Consider the following 23,450-nt stretch of genomic DNA (forward strand, 5'->3'; position numbering starts at 1 on the left):
GTCAGAGCCAGAAGACTTTAAAATCAAAATATTGGGGTTTGATTTTTTTTTTAATATATTTTTGCTATACAAGGCCAGTCTGCCTCACAGCCAACACTAACCCTGGCCTTCTCAAATGTCCCAAGAATCAGCACTCTTGAGTTGGATTTGGTGTCCCTTCACCGTCACTTTGATGGTTAAAGGATCCACAGCATTTTGAATTTCCAGCATGAGTCGCTTATTTTGGGACTTTGTCACACCTCCATCCTGAATTAGGGCCCAGGCAGGCCTCGGCTCCTTAGACTGCCTGACCTTAGCTGAACATACGCGTTCATGTCTAGCACATGAAAAGTGCCTACGTTTTAGTCTTATAAATCTCTGGTGTTTGCACTGGTGTAATGTCCCTAGCTGGGTTCTGGACACAGAGGCAGCTGATAGAAAGAGATGACCTAGGAGTTCTAAATTCAGAGCCTGATTCGGGTTCTGGGGATCTGATCCTGACCTTCTCACCTGGGCGCTGGGCCAAAGCGCCTTCCACTCCCTGTGTGAGGTGCTCTACTTCGGCCTGCCTTCTCTAACGCGGACCTGGAGCCATGTGGACATTTCAGAACAAATAATAACAAAACCCTAACAAAACAAACCACTCCAATGCACAACCGGGAGAGGATGAGTGAGAGGGAGCCGTGCACGACAGGGTTAGTCATATTGCTTAGCTGGAAGGTGCTTATATACGACAGCAGTGAAGGTGGGGTAAGAACAGAATAGACTGTTGTGATGGAGATGCCGGGACTTTCCCCGCTGTGCGCAGGAGGCCTAATGGGTGCCGCACCCAGCGGGGTAGGGGAACCCAGGTCCTCTCACTCCGCCAGGTTCTGACCCGGGGAGGCTGGTTTCTCTTTGTTCACCCTGGTGGTGCCTTGCGCCAACCTCAAGTCAGCTTCCCTGGATCACGGCTTCCCTCCCGCTGCATCCCAGCCAGCCACCATCCATCCCTGGAGAGCGTTTTCGGACTTCCAGCCCTGGTCCCATTCTCCGGGTACTGCAGCTCCCCCTTTCAGCCTTTTAAATGCCACCTCCAACCCCAGCATGCTCGGTATGGGCGGAAGGGTGCGGCCTCCTTAGCCAAGAGTTGCTCCTTATCCCCCTCCTGTCCAGTGCAGGGTTTATATACCCCATCACACACCCCACAGATGTAGGTGCCAGGTTATTTCCCTGCCCCCCTAGATCTTGCTGGTAGAGGAAGGGGGAAATGAGGTCAGCCTGAGGAGACACTGATGCAGAGGGCTGTGAGCAAATAGCTTCCTCCCGGTCCAGTACCCTCTGCATAGGATCTGGAGCTGGTTTAGATGCTGGCTGCCCTCCTGCTCCACTCTGCTGATAGAAGGGGGCAGAGATGAGGGGCAGGGCCGCACCCAGCTGCTTGCTGGGGTATATTGAAAACGGTGTAAAAAATTACAAGCTATCACCTTAAATCCTAAAGGGTTTTCCTGGTCCTGCTTGCCAGCCAGGGGGCTCTGTAGGGAAGCATGTGATCAGAGTCAGTTCTGCAGACAGACAGTCTACAATAAAGTGGGGTGAGGTGTTTTTAGGGAGCAGCCTGCTTTGTCTCTTTCTGTTTTTTATTCTTGTCTGTCAGGGTTCTGAATACCAAGAAATAAAGTCGTGTTACAGTGCAACCTTCCAGCAAAGATATATGTATGTTTTTATCTCTGTTTGTAGTCCATGATCATACGACTGACCTTGCTTGGGCCTGCTGCCCTGCTACCACACCCCTTTGGGGAGCCATTCACACCAGCAGAGGCACCGTCTTCCTGAGTTCGCAGGAGATGCTTGACCCCGCACTCCACCCCACCCCTTCCCCCCAGCACCAGCTGCATGCCGCTGAACAGCTGACCATGGTGGACAGGAGGTGCAGGGAGGGAAGGGGAGAAGCTGATTGGCAGGGCTGCCGGTGGATGCTGAGCACCCACTTTTTTTCCTATGGGTGCTCCAGCCCCGAAGCACCCAAGGAGTCAGCACCCGTGCACAGCAGCACAAGGTGGGTGTAAAGCGCTGGTCCTTGCAGCCTGGCGGTGTTGCCAGTTTGTGATCTGTGGTCTTTCTCCTGAAGCACCAGCTCCCAGAGCCACATGACTGTGTGGGGACTGGCACTTCCACTGTTGAAACAAAGCATGGCCCTTGTATTTTTAGAGAAACCCTTGATCTCTAAAGGCCAGAAACAGACAGACACAACCCCACAAGGCAAACACAACCCCACCCATGCTTTATCTTAAAAATCATGATTAAAAATACTCTCATCATTTTGGGAGCAGGGTTCTGATGTGTTTTTTTGTACCACCCCGCATCCCAAGCCTTCAAAAATCCTGAGTCGGGCCTCCAAAAAGAATGAGATTGGCGTAAAAACAATGAGTTTGTTTTTTAAAATAATAAATTTGGGCCTTGCATTATTCATCTGCTGCTTTCTGAGCTTTTCACGTGCACTGGGGACACGTTTGCATGCCTTCCTCTGCAACCAGGAGAGCTGGAGACGGAACGAAAGCTGAGCGGCTCCTCTAATCACATGCCTCCGGGAGCTGGGGCTTTAAAAACAACTCCAGATAAGGCTGGTTTTGGATGCATGGTGCTGTCCATGGCGGGTCAGAGGGACCGGCTTTATGGTGAGGGATGGGGTGGTGTGTCAGTACCTGGCTTTGCAGACAGGCTCAGGCTCTGCCAGGGGGCAGGGAGCAGCCCTGGCTGCTGTGACCCCCGCCCCGCAGCAGCCCTGTCAGCAAAACCTTCCCCCAGGCCTGCATTGCAACCCCCCAGCTTCCTCCTCCAGCCGCCCCGCCCTTTGCCCAGCCGCAGCTTGTTACTAGGCAGAGTTGACATCCAGCCGGCCAATCAAGAGACAAATCGGATTTGTATCCGGGTAGAAAAGCCAGCCGCAGCCAATCAGATTAATGAACGGCCAAAGTCTCCGGGCAGATCAAAGGTGCGTGAGCCAATCAGAAAAACAGAGCGGCAATCAGGGCAGGTTGGGGGGGGTTATTCCCCCCCCCCCGCAAGACGAGTTGGTGCTGAGCTACTTTCTTTTTCTGTTTTGCCCTTGGGGCGGCACGTGCCTGTCCTGTGCGCCGGGGGGGGCAGCGACCCAGAGGGGCCGGCAAGCCAAGCAAAGAAGCCGGGGCTCGGGCCATGCTGCCGGGGACGCCTCGCCAGCCGGGGGAGCGAACGGGGAGGCTGGCCGCGGACTGAGCGGCTGGGGCGCGCGCCTCCTTCTCCCTTCCTGCAAACGCACCTTTGGCCACTTGGCTCGCTCTCGAGGGGGCTTGTGGCGACCCTGGGAGTAGGTGAGTTTCCTTTGTTTTGTTCCCAGTCTCTTTCTTGCTTTGCAACGTAGCCAAGCCTTGGGGGTGAGGATGGGGCGGGCTTGCAAAGTGCGGGTCGCTCCCAGAGAGAGAGGAAATCCGTCTTGCAAAACCGTAATAAAGGGACGCACAAGGATCGGCTCGTCTTTGCAAACCGAAAATCGTCGCCTTGGTCGGGCCAAGCTGGCTCTGGGGCATGGCTCTCTGGACCTTGCGGCTGCTGTCAGACCTGGATGTGCGACGTTTCAGCGCCCCCCCCCCCCCTCGAAAATAAATGATGAGATCTGGAAGCGCATGTTGCAAAATAAAACCCGAGATGCTTTTACAGCCAGGAGGAGGAAGATTTCCCCCAGCCTGGGGACAGCGCGATTTGGCAAGTCTGAAGCTGCGGCTCCCAGTTCAACTGCAGATATTTAAATCTCCCTCTTCGTGGGATTCCCCCCCCCCACTTCCCCCTGGGGCATTCCAGCCATTAATTGATTTCCTCTCAGTGGTAGCACCTCGCCCTGAAGAAGGAACTATAGATACAGGATCTATAACTAAACAGGCTACTCCGGAGCTGAGGTTTGCAGAATTGTAGCATTTCATGCAAATTTCTTGTACAAACTAATAATTAAATTAGCTCCAGTCTTCTGTTGAATGCAGGGTTATTAATGGAGCCTCCTTGAGCTCTGCTGAATCCTCACTTTTGCAATTAAACAGGGAAAAACTCAGCAAAAACTTTATGGTCTTGCTAATTTAATTTGACTTAAAAATTTTATTTTTTGGGGGGGAGGAAAATAGGACAAGAAGAAGAAGAAGAACGCTGTCTGGCGGAGGTAGTCAGAGCTGAGGCTGAGTGTCAGGACTCCTGGGTTCAGCTCCAGGCCCTAGGAGGAAGTTTGATCTAGTGGTCAGAACCGGGGACCAGGCAGTGGGACTGTAGTGTTCTGTTCCCAGCTCTGACACCCACCAACTTGCTGAAAATCACTTGACATAAGACAGCGTTATTTCTTCAGTGCGCTCAGCTTGAGTTCTATATCCGTATTCTTGACATTGATTTTTTTACTTCTTGATTATTTTAATACTATGATAGTGTCCAGTGGCTTCAGTCAGCATTTGTGTTAGGTGCTGTACAAACTCATGGGAATGGTTTACAATCCAAGGCCCTGGTCCTGCAATGAGCTCTAAGCCCACAGACCCCATTGCAGGGTCAGGGTCTACCAGGAAAAGTGTGTGGGTGGGAGGGGGAGATCCTGACTGCTTGGGGTCTTTAATGACCACATGTCACTTTTTGCAAGAATCTGGGCCCCGGTGTCAAATTCCAGCAGGGGTTATTACATTCAACCTCATGAAGGCTAGGGAACGCTTTCATGTCTGTCTGTGCTACTCTCCTTTCAGAACTAGGTCCCAGAATTCCCTTTCATGCTTTCAATGGGATTCTCCTCCCATCACGCTTCCTCTCCTCGGCCCCGATCCCGCACTGCGACCCGCTAACTGCTCTGTTTAAGTTGATGGGCGTTGAGGGTGCTGAACACCTTATTTGGGTGCCTAAATGCAGAGTTGGGGGCCTTTGAATTAGGCCCCCAAGTTAGAAGGCATCAGCCTTTGCTCCCAGCTCTCCTAACCAGCCTTACAAGCGTGAATTGTATTTTCACGCATTTTTATTTCTTTGTAGAATAACTACCTGTATTGTGACAGCATCCACAAGCCCCAGTCGCAGACAAGGTACGAGGTGCTGCACAAACGCAGGACACTGCCACTCTGCTTTTGGACCTCTGCCTCGTCAGCGACACCTGACTCCCTCTAAGCTGTCAGGTTTCTCCCCAAGCAGCAGGGAAAGGGGCCGAGCGCTCGGTTGTAATAACAAATGGCACTTCTGCACCGGTTGGGTGGCTGTCTGCCGTGGGGCAATCTGTTCTGGGCTGCTTTTTCACGGCTCTTGTCTTTTAGGCAGCTGCCGAATGTCATGGCTGACGACAAAGCTGGTCCCAAGGTCTCTAAAAAGGGAAGCTCGCAGCCTGGGAACTCCAGAGGGGATGCCACAGAGCCCAGCACCCTGCTGCAGAAACTGAAGAGCACCATCTCGTAAGGGCAACATCTCCCTCTCGCTTTTGTATGGCTGGCTTCTTAGATGTTTTCTTAGTGGTAGTGAAAGGCGCTGGCTGCCCAGCCCCGGAGACGTTGCGTTGCTCTGCACCTTGGGTATTCTTATCTCTTTGAATTGTGGTGGTGTGAGGATCTTGTGGTGCTAGGGGCTATGTGCGATTGATTAGTACAGGCCAACTCCAGCACCCACACACTAAACCCTACAACTGAAACGAGACCAAAGTATCATAGCCCACAGGAGACTAGACTGCCATGGGCGGCAGGCAGAGATGAGGAGGGACCGAGGAATACCAGTGTGTGAGGCGCCCTGGGAATGATGAAGTGAGATATAGCCAGATAATCCCGGCAAGTGACCTGTACCCACATACTGCAGAGGAAGGCGAAACACCCCCCACCCCCAGTCCCTGCCAATCTGGCCTGGGAGAAAATTCCTTCCTGATCCCACATCTGGTTGTCATTTACATCTAACTGATGCTCAAAGTCTTTAAATATTAACAGGCAAAATGTTTTGCTGTGAAGCAATCAGGGTTGCTACCCATATGCAACATACCTGCCTGAAACCCACATGAGCAAGGAAATGAAAAAATTAAGCCACATGGCCCTACATACCGGTCTGCATCACTCACAGACACGCTGCTTTCCCTGACCGCTACCCCAGCCCACACATGGTAACCTTAACTCTGCCCTGACATAGCCTCCTCTGCTTCATGCTGGCCTCCTTTGTAAAGTGCTTGGACATCTATGGATGAAAAGCGCTATATAAAAGCTAGTGAATGTTATTTGCTAGGTGAAAGTCCCCATTGTCATATGGAAGTAATTCATGAAGATAAAAACAAACAAACCTGAAAGTGGCTGAGAACTTAAAACTAGGAAGGTAACAGGCCGTGAAACCCGGCGATGATTCAGCCTGGTGATATGCTGAACAAAAAGAGCTGTCAGCCATGCTTGTAGCTGTGTCCGTCGCTTCACACCGACTCAGTGGTCCTCAGTAGACCCCGAGCGTGTGATGATTTGGTGACGTTGACTTAGCCAACGTTCTAGGCTTCAGAGTGATACACAGACAGATGCATAGACCCTGAACTCTGATTACCAAATTTTCCCCTCCTGACACTATTCGTCATGAGTGTTTGGTGCAGAGGTGTGACAAATTGGGTAGTTTCTATAATATTTGTATAAATCCTAGGCATGCCTCAGTTTCCCTCTTGCTACCCAGTGGGTGCAAAAGGTTTAACCCTGCTCCTGGAACAGGGCAGGAGGGGTGTGCGGGTCACCTCACTGTCTGGAGGGGAATGGGTAGAGTCACTAAAGAAGTGGCTCAAACCAGCCCGAATCAACAGAGGGTCTCCAGCAAGACCGAGAGATGCCCTCAGGATTGAACACCTAACAGCAGGAACCCCTCTGCCCCGCAGGCTGGACCGGGGACTGAGCTAGAGAACAGGGTGTCAGGTGACTAGAGGAAGGGTGACCCCTTTGGAGGGACTCGGGAGCCTGGAGCTGGGCAGATAAAGGGGGAACACGGGACGAGAGCCAGAGGTGGAGTCCATCACAGCTTGGCTGGCTCATCAGGGCACTGGTTTAACCAGAGTGGACTATGGCATAACTTCTGCCTCTCTGTGCTACACCAAGGACGTTCGGATTCTGTAGCCAGGTGACTCATCAATGGCCCCCTTGTTCTGAAAAAGGCTGCCTGTGTCACTGTAAATACTCCCGGAGAGCACGGTGCGGGCCCGGTACAAGCCTCCCCCTGGAGTTTGGCTTGGCCGGTTTCGCTCCAGGGAGCCATGGACAGAGACAGGGAATGCTGGGGCCAGAGGCCTGCCCCTGTGGATCTGTGTGGGTCCTTGGGGCCCAGCATAGTAAAGGGGTCACTCCCAGGAGGCTACATACAGGCTGGGACATAGCTCAGACCCTGTGACTCAGTGAGAGGTGGTGTGTTGGGGGAGGGTAGTTTGGTAAAGGGGGTGACAGAAGGCTCACCCCCCGAGTGGGCAGGGCCTTCTTAATGACTTCAGAGGCCCCTGGGCACAGCGTATTGGGTGGGGAGGCAGCGGAGCCCTGCCACGTTACAGTAGAAAATAAATAGTAATTCTTGCCTGTAAAATGTTATTGGGAACTAAAACACAACGTAGCGGTAACAGAAAAAGTGTTAAATGTATTCTGCTGATTTAAAAACCTCTGCAGGCAGCGAAGTGACAACTGACCTCTGAAAATCCAATTTCCTGAATCACTCCAGACTCAATATTCATCGTCGACTCGATTAACATTTTTTTGTCGATTAACATTTTTTTGTCACACATCACTGCTGGGGCCACCTTTCCGTTGGCACATGCCCAGTTTGCCCATGCCTTAAACTGTCCCTGCTGGTGCGAGCAGGGCAGAGTTAAGGTGTGTGGGTTATAGGGGATGGTAATTTGCCTGTGGGTGGAGGAATAGAGGGGATGTACTATTCGGTGGCTCAACATTTCATTGCTCCTGTGGGTTTGAGTCAGGCAAGCTGTGTGTGTGTGAAGCAAGCCTAAATGTTTCCCAGCAAAGTTTTTTGCCTGTTTAATTTCCTGGTTTTTTAATCCTTAAGCGAATGCGTCTTTGTTGGGGAAGTGGATCTGTGGGCTGGATGTAAAAGCAGCTGCTGACTGAGTAGACGTTCTGTTACAGCAGCTGCTGCATATGAAAGCTTTCTCTGTTACGCACAGAAGCTGGGCTTTGACTCCAACGTACTGGAGGCAGCAGTGAGGTTTGGCTGGGAACCCATGAGGTGTTTTCCGTCCCTGTGGTTCTGCTTTGTGCAGGGAGTGCTGTACAGTCCACGCTCTGTGGCTTGATGACGGATGCTTTATTTTTTCTCCTGTTTTAAACAGCAAATCCGTGCAGAACAAAGTGGACAGCATTCTGGTGAGTGTCTTGAGCAGCTCTTCGGCTGCTTAAAAACCCTGTAGCGTAGAGACCAGCACAAGTGAGTGTCAGCCTTGGATCTTCTCTCAATGGCAACATCCCATGCTGCTCTGCCTCTTACCATACTGGCTCAGTCCCTCAATTCTACCTAATCCAGTAATCCTGCCATAAGGGATCCGTTCAGTGGTTCAGTCAGTCCAGGATCCAATCTCTAAGAGGAGCAGTGAGCAATGCATGATCTTTCAGAGCAAATCAGACCATCTGCCCTTGACCAATTATGTATTGCTAAATAGAGTGGGTGGGAGAAGGCGTGCTTCCTTCCTGACCCCTTTATTGGTCAAGTCATGCCCTGATGCATAAGATTTTATTTACTTTGCCTTGCACAGCAGCAAACATAATTATTGGTCATAGAATGATCTCTGCTAAGAAGTCTCTTTAGTCATTGCAATTAGCAAAGTAATTTGACTTCTAGCTGTTTTGCTGCCTCCGTTGAATCTCTAACCATTTTGTCCCTGCTAACAATAGCAAGATGTGCAGAAATTTTCAGACAACGATAAACTCTACCTGTACCTACAGCTGCCATCCGGTCCGAGTTCTGGGGAAAAAAGGTAGGGAACAGACTAAGATACCATTGTGCCTTGTCTTTCACTACAGCGCGGTTCAGTGGTTAGCGCAGGAGGAGATTGGGGATCAGGATTCCTGGGGACTGTTGCCAGTTCTGGGAAGGGGGTGCAGGAGTTCTGGGCAGTTGGACCCTGGGGTTCTCTTGCCAGTTCTTGGAGGGATCGTGGCCCAGTAATTTAAGCAGCATGACTGGGTTCTCTTCAAGCTGATGCCAGTGTTTCCCTGTAACTCAGTTTTCCCATGTATTACCCCCCACCCATTTTATATTACTTCCGAGCCTCAGGGGTATGGGAGGGAGGGAGTCTCCAAATAATGCCTATGATCCTCTGAAAGTTGCTAGAGAGGAATGTAACCCTGGCCTGGCAACCTCTCTGTCTCCCCCCATAACCCCTCACTGATGCAATCTCTGTGCTAATTAATGTTGTCTCTAATTTGATCATGTCTGCTTACCATGACCTGCCTCCCTGCGAGCAGCAGCCTGGACCTGAGCTCCTTGAGCACTGCTGAGCACATGCATGCGTGCAACTGGATCCGGAATCACCTGGAGGAACACACGGACACCTGCCTGCCCAAGCAGGATGTCTACGACACATACAAGTGAGCATGTGCACAGGGCCCAGCGTGAGTCAGTGCAGCCAGTGACCTTGCATTGCGAGCGCTCTGGATCTTGCAGGCTAAGCAGGGACTGGCTGCATCAGGGCTTGACTGGGAGGCCTCCAAGGAAGGCCTTAGATTTCCAGCCTCCGTTCATTCATAGTCCGTTTGTACCCATAACATCCTGGATTACCAGCTCCCTGGGGCAGGGGCTGTCTCTTTATTCTGCGAATGTACAGTGTCTAGTGCTGGTCCGTGACTAGGGTTCATAAGTGCTACTGTAATATACCTCATACTTTACAGCGCCTGGCGCAATGGGGTCCTTCTGTTCCGTGACTGGGATGCCTACCCGCTACCGTAATACGCCTAATAAATAATCCTGAGCAAATGCCAACTGTGCTAGCGATGCTCAGCGTTACTAAGTTCCCTGTGGTGTTCCAGATACTCACCCAGAGATCATCCTCCTCTGGGACCACACGCTGCTGCTCTTGCGTGGGCAAAAAATCCATTGCCTGAGTCAGAACTGTAGCACTGGGCTGTAATGTGTTGGGCAGCTGTTGAAATGCCGTTTCACCCAGAGGTGGCCGCATTTCAGTGGCGGAGAGTGATTTTTCCCCCTGTGCAGGGAGTAGATCAGGTTGAGTTTGCGGAGGCTGAGTTTGCAAAGACCCTCTGTGATAAATGTAATATGACTTAACTAGAAGAGACGCTGGTGCCCAGCGTTCAGTACTGCTGGTGATAATCCACGGGGAAGCAATCGAATGCACGGCCAAGGCAGTAGTATCAAGTGCAGGACCTTGGCTTTGGGATGAAACTCTCTCTCCTCTGATCCTCTGAACCCGGCAGGCGATACTGTGATAACCTCTGTTGTCACCCTCTGAGTGCTGCTAACTTTGGGAAGATCATCCGGGAGATCTTCCCGAACATCAAAGCCAGAAGACTGGGAGGACGAGGACAATCGAAATATCCTTGTACGCTAAATAACCTCTGTCTACACCTCCAAGAACTAGCCAAGCAAAGGGATGATGTCAGCTTAGTTTTGTGTGGACAGGGTTGGCGTCTTTTAAAGAACAAGAATGAATGGAAATGATTTGTTTTTAATTGATTAGTCATTACATTTTGCAGCTCCACAGGGGAATGGAGCAGTTGGAGCAGGGAAGTGGGAGCAGGGCTCCTGGATTGTATTCCCAGCTCTGGCAGAGAAGTGGTGTCTAGTGGTTAGAGCAGGAGGCTGGGAGTCAGGAATCTGGGAGGGGGTGGTATTGAGTGACTGAAATAAGAAACTGCATGTCAGGACTCCTGGGTTCTGTTCCTAGCTCTTATTAACAAAGTGCTGTGGGATCCTCTAGCACAGAGGTTCTTAAACTTAATTGCACCGCGACCCACATCTGACAAGAGAAATTACTTCATGACCACAGGAGGGAGGACCGATGCCTGAGCCCGCCTGAGCCCCACTGCCCTGGGTGAGGGGTCCAAAGCCCGAGCCTCACCGCTCTGGGCAGGGGGGCCAAAACTGAAGCCCAAGGGCTTCAGCCCCAGGTAGGGGGCCTGCAACCTGAGCCCCGCCATCCAGGCTTCAGCACCAGGCAGTGGGGCTCAGGCTTCAGCGCTGGGCCCCAGTAAGTCTAAGCCAGCCCTGGCGACCCCATTCAAAGGGGGTCATGACCCACTTTGGGGTCCCAACCCACAGTTTGAGAACAGCTGCTGTAGCAAAACAAAAACAATGAGGAGTCTGATGGCACCTTAAAGACTAACCGATTTATTTGGGCATAAGCTTTTGTAGGTAAAAACCCCACTTCTTCAGATGCATGGAGTGAAAATTACAGATACAGGCATAAATATACTGGCACATGAAGAGAAGGGAGAGCCAGTGTCGACAAGGCCAATCAGTCAGGGTGGATGTGGTCCACTCCCAACAATTGTTGAGGAGGTGTCAGTACCAAGAGAGGGAAAATTGCTTTCGTAGTGAGCCAGCCAGTCCCTATTCAAGCCCAAATTAATGGTGTTAAATTTGTAAATGAATTGTAGCTCTGCAGTTTCTCTCTGAAGTCTGTTTTTTGTTGTTGTTGAAGGACGGCTACTTTTAAATCTGTTACTGAGTGTCCAGGGAGATTGAAGTGCTCTCCTACAGGCTTTTTTGTATGTTAACATTCCTGATGTCTGATTTGTGTCCATTGGATACAGACTAACAGGGCTACCCCTCTGATATCTAGCAAAACAGGGTTGCCAACTCTCATGGTATTTGGGAATTTCCTTAAAGCCCCGGCTCTTAGAATCATGTGATTCCATGAGAACCCATGATCTGGGGCAAAAATTGGGGATTGGTCCTGCTTTGAGCAGGAGGTTGGACTAGATGACTTCCTGAGGTCCCTTCCAACGCTGATATTCTATGATTCTAAGTTTCTAGCTGTCATGGTTGCAAAGAAAATTTTGTAAATGCAAACCCTGAAGGCTCAAAAACCAGAAGGCAAATAAAAAAGAGCCCAAGTTTATTATTTTTTAAAATCTAGGATTTTTGGGGGGTGTCTAACTCATAATGGTTGAACATGTGGGATTGGCACTACGGTTACTCTGGAACACACTTTAGGATCCTCTAATGAAAGCTGATACAAAAGGAAATGTATTATCTTTAAATCCTTGATAGATTTTAAGTAGGGCTGTTGATTAATCGCAGTTAACTCATGTGATTAACTCAAAAAAATTAATTGCGATTAAAAAAAATTAGTCACCGTTTTAATTGCACTGTTAAACAATAGAATACCGGTTGAAATGTATTAAATATTTTGGATGTTTTTCTACTTATTCAAATAGTTGAAATTTACAACGCAGAATACAAAGTGCACAGGGCTCACTTTATGTTGTTATTTTTATTACAAATATTTGCACTGTAAAAATGATAAACAAAAGAAATAGTATTTTTCAATTCACCTCCTGCAATACTGTAGAGCAATCTCTATTGTGAAAGTGCAACTTACATATGTAGATTTTTTTTTTGTTACATAACTGCACTCAAAAACAAAACAATGTAAAACTTTAGAGTCTACAATTCCACTCAGTCCTACTTCTTGTGCAGCCAATCGCTAAGACAAACAAGTTTGTTTACATTTATGGGAGATAATGCTGCCCTCTTCTTATTTACAATGTCACCTGAAAGTGAGAACAGCTGTTTGCATAGCACTGTTGTAGCCGGCGTTGTTAGGTATTTATGTGCCAGATATGCTAAACATTCGTATGTGCTTTCATGCTTTGGCCACCATTCCAGAGGACATGCTTCCGTGCCAATGACGCTCGTTTAAAAAAAACTGCATTAATTAAATATGTGACTGAACTCCTTGCAGAAAGAAGTGTATGTCTCCTGCTGTTTTACCTGCGTTCTGTCATATATTTCGTGTTATGGCAGTCTCAGATGACGACCCAGCATGTGTTCGATTTAAGAATACTTTCACTGCAGATTTCACAAATGCAAAGAAGGTACCAATGTGAGATTTCTACAGCCCTTGACCAAGGCTTACAAATCTGAAGTGCCTTCCAAAATCTGAGAGGGATGAGGTGTGGAGCATGTTTTCAGAAGTCTTAAAAGAGCAACACTCCAATGTGGAAACTACAGAACCTGAACCACCAAAAAAGAAAATCAACCTTTTGTTGGTGGCATCTGACTCAGATGATGAAAATGAACATGCATCGGTCCGCACTGCTTTGGATTGTTATTGAGCAGAACCCGCCATCTGCATGGAAGCACGTATTCTGGAATGGTGGGTGAACCATGAAGGGACATAGGAATCTTTACTGCATCTGGGACGTAAATATCTTGCGACGCTGGCTACAACAGTGCCATGAGAACACCTGTTCTCACTTTCAGGTGACATTGTAAATAAGAAGGGGGCAGCATTATCTCCTGCAAATATAAACAAACTTGTTTGTCTGGGCGATTGGCTGCACAAGGGGTAGGACTGAGTGGACTTGTAGGCTCTAAAGTTTTACATTGTTTTGTTTTTGAGTGGGGTTTTTTGTACAATATTCTACATTTGTAAATTCAGCTTTCATGATAAAGAGATTGCACTACAGTACTTGTATTAGGTGAATTGAAAAATACTGTTTCTTATGTTTGGTTTTTTACAGTGCAAAGATCTGTAATCAACAATAAATATAAAGTCAGCACTGTACACTTTGTATTCTGTGTTGTAATTGAAATCAATATATTTGAAAATGTAGAAAACGTCCAAAATATTTAAATGAATGGTGTTCCATTGTTTAACAGAGCGATTAATCACGATTATTTTTTAATCATGTGATTAATCACGATTAATTTTTTTAATTGCTTGACAGCCCAAATTTTAAGCCCAGAAAGTAGTGTTGTGATCATCCACTCTGACCTCCATATATAACTCAAGCCCTAGAACTTCCCCAAATAATTCCTGTTTGAACAAGAGCAGATCTTTTACCAGAACATCCAATCTTAAATTGAAAATTCCCAGTGATGGAGAATCCATCTGGCCCTTGATAAATTGTCCCAATGGCTAATTACCCTGACTGTTAAACATTGATACCCCATTTGCAGTCTGAATTGTTGACCTGCTAATCTAGCTTTGGACAGAAGTAGCCTCTTCTGTAAGTCCAGAGAGAATATATCCTTCTTTTCAGCTTATTCAACTAGTTAAGTTCAGTCAAAGTTGAGACTGGGAGTTGAAAAAGTAGGAAAGTTTATTTTCCTCTTCCACTCATGGTGGGGGTCGAGCAGATCTGGGCTAGCTCATCGGAACTGAGAAGTGGACCGAACTAGTGCGGAGCACAGTGAAGTATAAACTGTATCGGCAGTGAAAAGCAAGAGGATTTGTGATTCCCAGATCTCTAATTGGATGTGGAAGGAGTCACACTAAGGACTTAAACAGCCTCCTTTCAAGCTTTAACGTCTCACTTTTGCAGCTTTATTTAGTTCCTTCCAACTTCCCACTGAAATTCCTTAACCTTGCCAAACGTATTGCTACAGCGGGATCAGGAGGAAGACCGTGGTCAGCATGCCACCCCTGCCCAGCCTGGACCTCAAAGTTACCGATACCGTAAGTTCCCCAGAAGCACGGCCTCCTAGTGTGAAGGCTGCTTGAGCTTTAGTGGGCCATCCTGGTGCTTGTGGGCTCTAAAGCCCTCCATGGTTAGGGGGTGTTTCAGTAGATTTCTGCGATGTCACTGCCCCAGCCTTAGCTACCTAACACACCTGCTCTGAATTTTAGATTTAGTGTTGAGTCTGTTTTGCCTTCATGCCATTGACCATGGGAAGGTCCTAGCTCAGCCCCATCGGCTATAGGAAGTGTTGTGGGGAGGTTGTATATTCCCCCTACCGTGGGCACTGGGCCCCCTACCATGTCTGGGGCTGGCAGGGGTGTAGAGGGGTTTGTACATAGAGCTGGGAAAAACTCTTCACCCAAAACATTTTTTGTTGTTGTAAAAAAATGCAGATTTGGCAACACGGAACCATTGTGTGAATTCATCTCAGTTCCTCCAAATTGTTACAACTGGGGGGGAAAAAAAAGGTTAAGGAAAAAGTTAAACGTTTGACCTTTCAGTGTTTTGGTTCAAAACGATGTCTCAAAATATCGTGTCCTGAACCTTTTAAAAATGGTCAAAAATCAAACCTTTTGTTCGACCCAAAATGGATTGATTTTGACTTTTTGGAAATGCCAGACATGGCATTGCTGGGAAAATTGGCTCTCCCTCCCACCCCCCCAGCTCTTGTATGTTGGCATATAACGTGACCCGTCCTTGGGAACTGTCCTCACCATGACCTCCTGTGAGTTCAGGCAGGAGCGCTGGGTGTCTATCGGGAGCACCCCCGGGAGTTTTGGGCACTCGATTACTGAGCACTGGGCATACACCAGGAGCGCCCTGGGAATTTTGCGTGCTCACTGACTGTGCCCGGAGAGAGGAGCAGAAGCGCTCCAAGGCCTGGTTCTGGTCGCTGACCTCCCTCCCCTCCCCTGACACAGTCGGAGCTGACAGACCTGGTGCAGTCATACCACGACGAGCTGGTGGACGCGGCCTGCGCTTTGACCTGCCACTGGGCTGAGAAGATCCTCAAGCGCTCCTTCAACAACATCGTGGAGGTGGCTCAGTTCCTCATCCAGCAGCACCTCATCAGCTCGCGCTCCGACCGCGCCGACCTGGTCATGGCCATGGTGGTCTCAGGTGGGTCGGGTGCTCAGAAAGGGGATTCCTCCCACAGGACCTGCTCCTGCGCTTGTGTGTGTGTGGGGGGTAGGTGGGAGCCCCGTTGCCAAGCGTGGGGCTCGGTGGAGTACCGGGACCTCCCACTGCAGCGCTCGTTGCAGGGTTGGGGTTATTGAGAGTGCCGCAGGCCTCTCTACCCAGGCTGGCTTCAGCCTAGCTGCTGCCTCCCCAGTAATGGACACAGGGCTCCATGTGTTGAGTGACACCCCTTTGTGGGGCTGGGTTTATTCACATTCACAAGGAAACTCAAGAACTCCCCAGCCTCCCGGCTGGCTCCCACCTCTCAATGCAGGGCTCTCAGGCATAGAGATCATCGAGCCTGACCACCTGTATATTGCAGGCCACCAACCCCACCCAGCACCCGCACCCCAAAGGCAACCAGACTGAGACTAAAGTATCCCAGCTGGTGGGAGACTAGACTGTTTTGTGCCGCAGGCAGAGAAGGGGAAGGACCCCGGTGCACTAACGCCCGAGGCCTCTCCAATGGCAGAGCATTAAGTGAGAGATTCCCGGTCATGCTGCAAAGGGAAGGAAAAACTCCTAGGGTCCTTGCCATGCTGACCTAGGGGAAATTTCTGCCTGACCCCACATATGGCAGCGATTGGTTAGATCCTGAGCAGGTGAGCCAGCCAGCCGAGCAGCTGAGGGGGAGAATGCTCGGAGCACGGCCCTCCCCGACCAGTGTCCCAGCTCCAGCTATCCTGTCCCCGCTCTGTCAGCAGCAGACTTGCTCTCCGGTCTCCCTCGCAGGCTCCTGCAGGCTGCACCCCTGGGCTCTCTGGCTGGGAACTGAGGGGGGTCACTCTGTGCAGAGCAGCTCATGCAGCCCCCTTCATCCTTTGAGTCACCCTTCTCCTTCCTCTGAGTCTTCACAGGCTTTCTGCCAAAGCTCTGTCTACACTTAAACCACTGCAGCTGCACTGCTGATGCTCCGCAGCATAGACCCTCGTGTCAGCGACGGGAGGGGTTCTCTTGTCACTGACGTTAATCCACCACCACAAGAGGAAGAACTCTTCCACCGACCTACCACTGTCTTTGCCGGGGGCTAGGTCTGCTTCACGGTGTCAATCGGCAGTGTGGATTTTTCACATCCCAAAGCGACGTAGCTGGCTCGACAGAACATTGTAGGGTACCCCTGGCCTGTGACGGCCAAGCACTGGACACCAGAAAAAATTCAAGTCTTCCCCCTTCCCCAGTGTTCTTTAAGAATTGCAGTATTGCTTTTAATAGGTCTCCATTTTCCTGATGCTCTTACTAGGTGTTGCAGTGAAAATTTGGATATTTAAAGGTTTGGATACTTAAAGATACTTAAAAGTTTCCCATATATCCCCTTTCAATGGTACACTCTGCACTCCCAAAGAAGCTGATCAGCTCTTTCCTGGACCTTGCCTGTTCTGTCTTCATGTTTGTTTATTAGAAACAAATTACTGTTTCAGCCACAATGACCAGTTAAAATTCTAAATAGAGCCACTTCACTCCTTCTCTCAGGGCCTTGGAGTATATGAGTATTTTTGACTCTTGGGCACGTTTCATAGAATCATAGGATTGGAGAGGACCTCGAGAGGTCATCTAGTCAAGTCCCCTGCACTCATGGCAGGACTAAGTATTATGTAGATCATCCGTGGCAGGGGTTTGTCCAACCTGCTCTTAAAAGTCTCCAATGACGGAGATTCCACAACCTCCCTAGGCAATTTATTCCAGTGATTAACCACCCCGACGGGAAGCTTTTTCAAATGTCCAACTTAAACCGCCCTTGCTGCAATTTAAGCCCGTTGCTTCTTGTCCTGTCCTCAGAGGTGAAGAAGAACAATTTTTCTCCCTCCTTCTTATAACAGCCTTTTCACAGCATCTTTCCCTCTTCATTTCTTTGGGCCCATATTTCCTGCTGTTAACTCATTTTTAATCAGGTTTTTAAACTCTAGTTTACTTACAGGGGTGTCTAAATCAACTTGCTCGTGTTTAACAGCAATTTTTGCCACTTTGTCATTGCCCACCACCTCTCTGTGTGCTAGGATCTCTGCTATCACTGCGATTACACCCAGCTTCATCAGTTCTGTTGTTAACCGTAACGTTTCATTACATGGAGCATTTCCGCTATCCGAAGAGTGGTTTCTGATCGCCCGGAGTCCTGATAAGGAATCAGACAGGAGGACCACTGTGGCTGGGCAAACATCTATGACCCAATTTAACCCCAGCATTTTCACAGCCAGTTCAGTCGTTGAAACGGCCCCAAAGTTTGATAGCTGTACAGCTTTCTTGATCCCGCATGTAGGAACGCAGAATGCTGCTCCCAATCTTCCTGTTGGCCGATCTTTGGCGGGGATATTATACAGACTTATCACAGACGTGTTGATTTGCGATATCTTGTACGCTTAACATGCCTTTTCCTCTTTCGGTTTCACTATACAATTCTGTATCTACCTCCGAAGGTATAATTTTCCAATGTTAATGCATTTTCCCAAAGCTATAGATTTTATCCTCTTCTGGGTCTTTCTCTACACTAAGATCCTTTGTCCATGCTTCAGCCCTCCTTACATGAGGCATTTTGAGTTTTTGCCCTACACATCGTCCATTTAAAAGTGTATCTATTCACTGTTTCCAATGATGTTAGCCCCAAAGGTTACATCTAAAAGCTTCATTCTTAAGATCATGGGCATTTTACCCACTGCTATCGGCCCTTCACAGCGGCGTTGTGATGAAGGCACCATGTACAGTATGCTACAGTCTGCTGAGCTTGGATTGAGTCAAGCGTTCTCAAGTTGGTTTTTGATGCCGAACTGAAATCCTGGCACCATAATCAATAACTGGCCTTATTAGCGTTCTGTGCAGCGTTTCTGCTGTTTTCTGCTCTGCACCCTAGGATGTTCCAGAAACACTTTTTGAAGTAGGGTGTTCTGCCTTGTGGCTAATATTTTCAATATGTTCATTCCGTGTGAGCTTGCTGCTAAATATCGCATCTAAAAATGTGAAGCTTTTAACTACGCTTATTTGCGGCCCTTATAAATACAATTTATAATCTCGTTCAATTTTCCTTTTAGTGACTGTTGTTCCCTTAGTTTTGTCAGTTGAGAAAGTAACCGTTCTGCCCCCTTGCCTCATCTCTACCCTGGAAGCCTGATTTAGCCACATGACCTGCCTGTCACGTGACTTTCTCATTCTCCCCACCTATGGAGGTGAGCTATTTATGTGACAGGTGGGGCTGGACGCAGCTCCCTTAAAGGGGCCAGCCGCCCTGTGACAGAGGACTGGGTCCTGCTGCTCCTGGGGAAATCGCAGGCAAAGTTCCCTCTGCTCTTAGCAGGCCCCCCTCTCCCGGCCATCACCTGAGATTAACCCTTTCAGCTGTAAGAAGAAAAGGAGGACTTGTGGCACCTTAGAGACTAACCAATTTATTTGAGCATAAGCTTTTGTGAGCTACAGCTCACTTCATTGGATGCATACTGTGGAAAGTGTAGAAGATCTTTTTATATACACACAAAGCATGAAAAAATACCTCCTCCCACCCCACTCTCCTGCTAGTAATAGCTTATCTAAAGTGATCACTCTCCTTACAATGTGTATGATAATCAAGTTGGGCCATTTCCAGCACAAATCCAGTTTCTCTCACCCCCCCCACCCCACACACACACACAAACCCACTCTCCTGCTGGTAATGGTTTGTGGGAGGGGGTGAGAAAACCTGGATTTGTGCTGGAAATGGCCCAACTTGATTATCATACACATTGTAAGGAGAGTGATCACTTTAGATAAGCTATTACCAGCAGGAGAGTGGGGTGGGAGGAGGTATTTTTTCATGCTTTGTGTGTATATAAAAAGATCTTCTACACTTTCCACTGAATGCATCCGATGAAGTGAGCTGTAGCTCACAAAAGCTCATGCTCAAATAAATGGGTTCGTCTCTAAGGTGCCCCAAGTCCTCCTGTTCTTTTTGCGAACACAGACTAACCCGGCTGCTCCTCTGAAACCTTTCAGCTGTGTCTCTCTGTAGAGCTCCATGGGACATTCCCTTAGTGAGAGAATTTGAAGTCAGTTGCCCAGTTTCCATTAGTACCTCTGCGGACTGTCTGCACCATGGGGAGGAGCTGCACTGTTCCAGCTGTGCATGGCTAAGATGGCACGGCTGTTGCGTGTAGACAAAGCCCACCTCGATTAGGCTAACCCATAGCGGTAGCGCTCTAATCCTACTGGCCGAGTTAAAGCAATGCAAAGCCCTAATGTTGACATGGTAATAGTGGTGCGTCCCTGTTTGTTATGTCTAGTGTATGATCTGCATTTAGACTATAAGGTCTCTGAGACAGGCACCGTCTAGGATAATTTATTAGGGGTATTACAGTAGTCCCTGAGAACCCCAGTAATGGACCAGGGCCCTATTATGCTGGGTGTGGTAGGTACACAGAATGCCCCAGCTCATTTTGAGTTGTGATGGCAACTCCCTCCCTGGAACCCTGGGTGGGCAGAGCGGGGCCGGATGTGGGGTGTAGAGGGCGGAACAGGGCTGGACGTGGGGTGGAGTTCCAGTTTTGTGGTGCCTGCACCAAACCTGCAACTTTAATAATAAACTGGGCCCGCAACCTTCTGCCATAGCCTTGTACGCAGCCTCTTGGTGCTTTAATGTCCGTTTAAAGACCAGTCTAAGTTATACTGGTGGAACGTTCGCATGGGGACAAGCCCTCAGGAACTGGTTTAAGCGGAACCAGAATAAACCCACTCTGAAACTGAAGTAGGGGATTGCACCAGTCTTACTAAGGCCACATCTACACTGAAAACGCTGCAGCTGCTCCGCTTTACCACTTCAGTGTGTAGACACTACCATGATGAGAGGGGTTCTCCCTTCGCTGTAGTTCATCCACCCCCCCCCGAGAAGCAGTACCTACGTTGATGGAAGAATTTTTCCGTTGACTTAGCTACTGCCTCTTGGGGAGGTGGATTGCTTACCACGGTGGGAGAACCCCTCTGTTGATGTAGGTAGTGTTTACTCTGAAGAACTGCTGCTGTAGTGTTTCAAGTGTAGACAAACCCTGAATTAAACCAGTGTAGCTCTCTTGTATAGACCTGTCAAGCAGACCAGAGTTGGGGATTTCCTGGCTTGTGACTATAATAAATAACATCCAGGATAGAAAGTAAATGCATTTTTCCCAAATAAATAATAATCCCAGTGCCTTTCAAAGCACTAATAATTTAAGGGAAGGGACTTTTTCCATTTAAAAAAAAAACTTTTCTAGTGAGGGTGATCTTTTAAGAACAGTCAAGTCCATGTATTTTTTTTTTTTGGTTGGTTGGTTTCTAGAAAGTTCAGAAAATATCCACCGAGACACTCGACCACCACAGACTGCCAAGAAGAATGGGTTGGAAACATCGGACAGCACTGTCAAAACCCAGCCGCAGGTGAGAAAGGGTTGGGTGCTGGGGAGAAACCTTCCCACCATGACTAGGGCCCTCCTCCCCTAAGAGCTGAAAGGCTGGTATGGTCAGCCCCTGCTTGGAATTCGGCTTACTGTTAATCTAAGGAAGAGTGGGGTCTAGTAGTTAGAGCAGGGGGGCACTGGGAGCCAGGACTCCTGGGTTCTAGCCCCAGCTCTGGGTAGAGAGTGGGGTCTAGGGTTAGATCAGAGGGAGCTGGGAGCCAGGCCCCCTGGGTTCCACCCTCAGCTCTGGGAAGAGAGGTGGGGTCTAGTAGTTAGAGCAGGGGGGCTGGGAGCCAGAACTCCTCAGTTCTTCTCACACCTCTGCCACTGAATTCATGCCGTTAGCAAGTCAGTTCTCTGTGCCTCAGTCTCTCCTATCAAATGGGGGTGGCAGTAGCCTCAGGAGTGGGGTTGTGGGCCCTCATCGCTGAACCCTAGTTGGGTGTAGGTGTTTGGCGGAGGCTCTGGAGATGGGCGCAGCATGGGTGTGTGGTGATGCCCCTTCTGCCAAAGTCCATCTGTCTGTCTTTTCCTGTCAGAACAAAAAGGAGAATAACTCGAAACCCTCCGTCCCACCCCGAGCCGAGAGGAAGAAAACCCCAGAGACCCCCAAGCCGGTGAGCAGCCCCCAAGTCAACGCCCTGGTGGCTCGCCTGCCTTTCCTCCTGCCTCGCATCCAGGCCAGCGAGAGACTGATGCTGCCGGGTGCCCAGGCTGTGCGCTCCTCCCCTCCTATCCTGGCGCCCAAGATCACGGCCACGCCCATCGGGGGCACGGTCAAGATGGCCGCCCTGCCACTGCCGGTGGGCACTGCTTCCTCCCTGCCCATCAACCTGGCACCGGGCGTGAATGGGGCGGCGGGTCTGGTCAGCCAGCAGGCGGCGGTGCCGGTGATCAACATGATCCTGCCCAATGTGCCGACCGGCATGGGCATCCCCGTGGCCGAAATCCCAACTAACCCCAAGAGTGCAGCTGGCGGCGGCAGCGAAGGGCACAGCCCCGCCAAGAGCAGCGAGGGGCCAACCGGCAGCCGGCAGGAGGCACAGGGAGCCAAAGGGGCCAAACGCCCCCTGGAATCGCCTGGCGAGGCTTCCAGCATCAAGAGGAAGCGCGGTCGGCCCCGGAAGAGGCCGGAGGAGGCGGAGGCCTGTTCGCTGGATAAATGCAGCAGCACGGAGGAGGCGGGTGCCCCTGAGACCGGAGGAGGGGGTGATGCTGGCCAAGAGGGTAGCACATCACGGGGCTCATTCGTCTCGGGTGGGAACCGAGGGTCACCCAGCCCGTGTCCCGGAGAGCCAGGAGGGCTCTGTGTGGGAGGCCCAGACAGCCGGGCTAAAGGAGTGTCGCTAGGTGCTGACCGAGCCATGGGCACCTCCCAGGTGAGTGTCATCCAGGATGGCCGGTTCAGTGATCAGAGCCAGGTGAAAGCTGGCACCCAGGAGCTGGAGGACAATTCGCAGGTGCCGATGAATGTAGGTGAGGCTGGGCCAGCGGTGGCAGGGGGGGTCTTGGCTTCTGTACCACGATCCCAAGGCTCCCAGGAAGGGAGACCTCACTCCTGCTCTCCCTTGGGAGACACCAAACCGGAGAGCCCGGAAAAAAGCCTGGCCTTGCCGCCGCTATCAGCGATTTCTGCCCCCGGCGACCTTGCTCGGCCGTCCGACTCTGGGAGCTCTCCCGATTTGCTTTGCGACGCGTCTGGCTCGGAGGAGTCGTCCCCGGTGGCGTCGGGTTTGTGCCCTGCCGGCGCTGAAGAGGACAAAGCCCCTATGCGCCAGCGTGGCCCTGCTTCCCAAAGGCTCCCCAGCCCCCAGTCCGCAGCGGATCGCCCCTGAGCACGCCCTGTGCAGCACCCCCGCCACAGCAAGCTGAACTCATTGTCCGCCCATGTCCAGGTTCGCAGCCAGGAGTTGGCGCTCTGCCACAACCGGACGCCCCGCAGGAAAGATTTAAAAATGATATTCATTTGCTAACTGCCTCCGACCCTTCCCAGGGCTGCAGAGTAAAACCCCTCCCCCCCCCGATGCCATGCTATTAAATAAAGCCAATCCTTGCCATGCACAGTTTGTTTGTGATCGGCAGCCATCACCTTTTCTCTGGCCCAGCTATTTGGTTTTGCTGCATTGGGAGGGCAGGCCAATGCACCGTCACTCCTGCCCCCTCTGTGAGGAAAGGGCTGCTGCTCCCAGGGGTGGAAAAGATCTGGCTGGAGAGTAGGAAGCCTTCAAGTGAAGAAATGTCTTGGGTGACATCTTGCCACCTCAGCCACCAAGGGCATCTACACTGTTCACTGCAC

General features: G+C 50.1%; 1 protein-coding gene across 3 annotated transcripts; it reads left to right on the plus strand.

Moving 5' to 3' along the window:
• The first annotated feature begins 3,007 nt into the window (after positions 1 to 3,007).
• Positions 3,008 to 23,215, plus strand: RFX5 (regulatory factor X5). Of its 3 annotated transcripts, none has more exons than XM_073323459.1 (10): positions 3,008 to 3,311; positions 5,266 to 5,396; positions 8,276 to 8,309; positions 8,835 to 8,917; positions 9,408 to 9,530; positions 10,374 to 10,490; positions 14,503 to 14,584; positions 15,509 to 15,707; positions 21,037 to 21,134; positions 21,694 to 23,215. In XM_073323459.1, the coding sequence occupies exons 2-10, from the start codon at positions 5,278 to 5,280 to the stop codon at positions 22,987 to 22,989; spliced, it is 2,151 nt and encodes a 716-aa protein (XP_073179560.1). In that variant the 5' UTR covers positions 3,008 to 3,311; positions 5,266 to 5,277; the 3' UTR covers positions 22,990 to 23,215. The 3 variants fall into 3 exon arrangements, with proteins under 3 accessions (XP_073179560.1, XP_073179561.1, XP_073179559.1); XM_073323458.1 differs by having other exon boundaries at positions 3,009 to 3,311; positions 5,262 to 5,396; XM_073323460.1 differs by lacking the exon at positions 10,374 to 10,490 and having other exon boundaries at positions 5,262 to 5,396; positions 14,515 to 14,584.
• The last annotated feature ends 235 nt before the right edge of the window (positions 23,216 to 23,450 follow it).

Source organism: Lepidochelys kempii, chromosome 24, assembly GCF_965140265.1.
Source record: "Lepidochelys kempii isolate rLepKem1 chromosome 24, rLepKem1.hap2, whole genome shotgun sequence".
Lineage (NCBI taxonomy): Eukaryota > Metazoa > Chordata > Testudines > Cheloniidae > Lepidochelys > Lepidochelys kempii.

Coding starts and splice junctions, on each gene's coding strand:
- RFX5 (XM_073323459.1), top strand. CDS start 5,278: ATGGCTGACGACAAAGCTGGTCCCAAGGTCTCTAAAAAGGGAAGCTCG. Junction 8,310..8,834: donor ACAAAGTGGACAGCATTCTG/GTGAGTGTCTTG, acceptor TGCTAACAATAG/CAAGATGTGCAGAAATTTTC. Junction 8,918..9,407: donor CCGAGTTCTGGGGAAAAAAG/GTAGGGAACAGA, acceptor CCCTGCGAGCAG/CAGCCTGGACCTGAGCTCCT.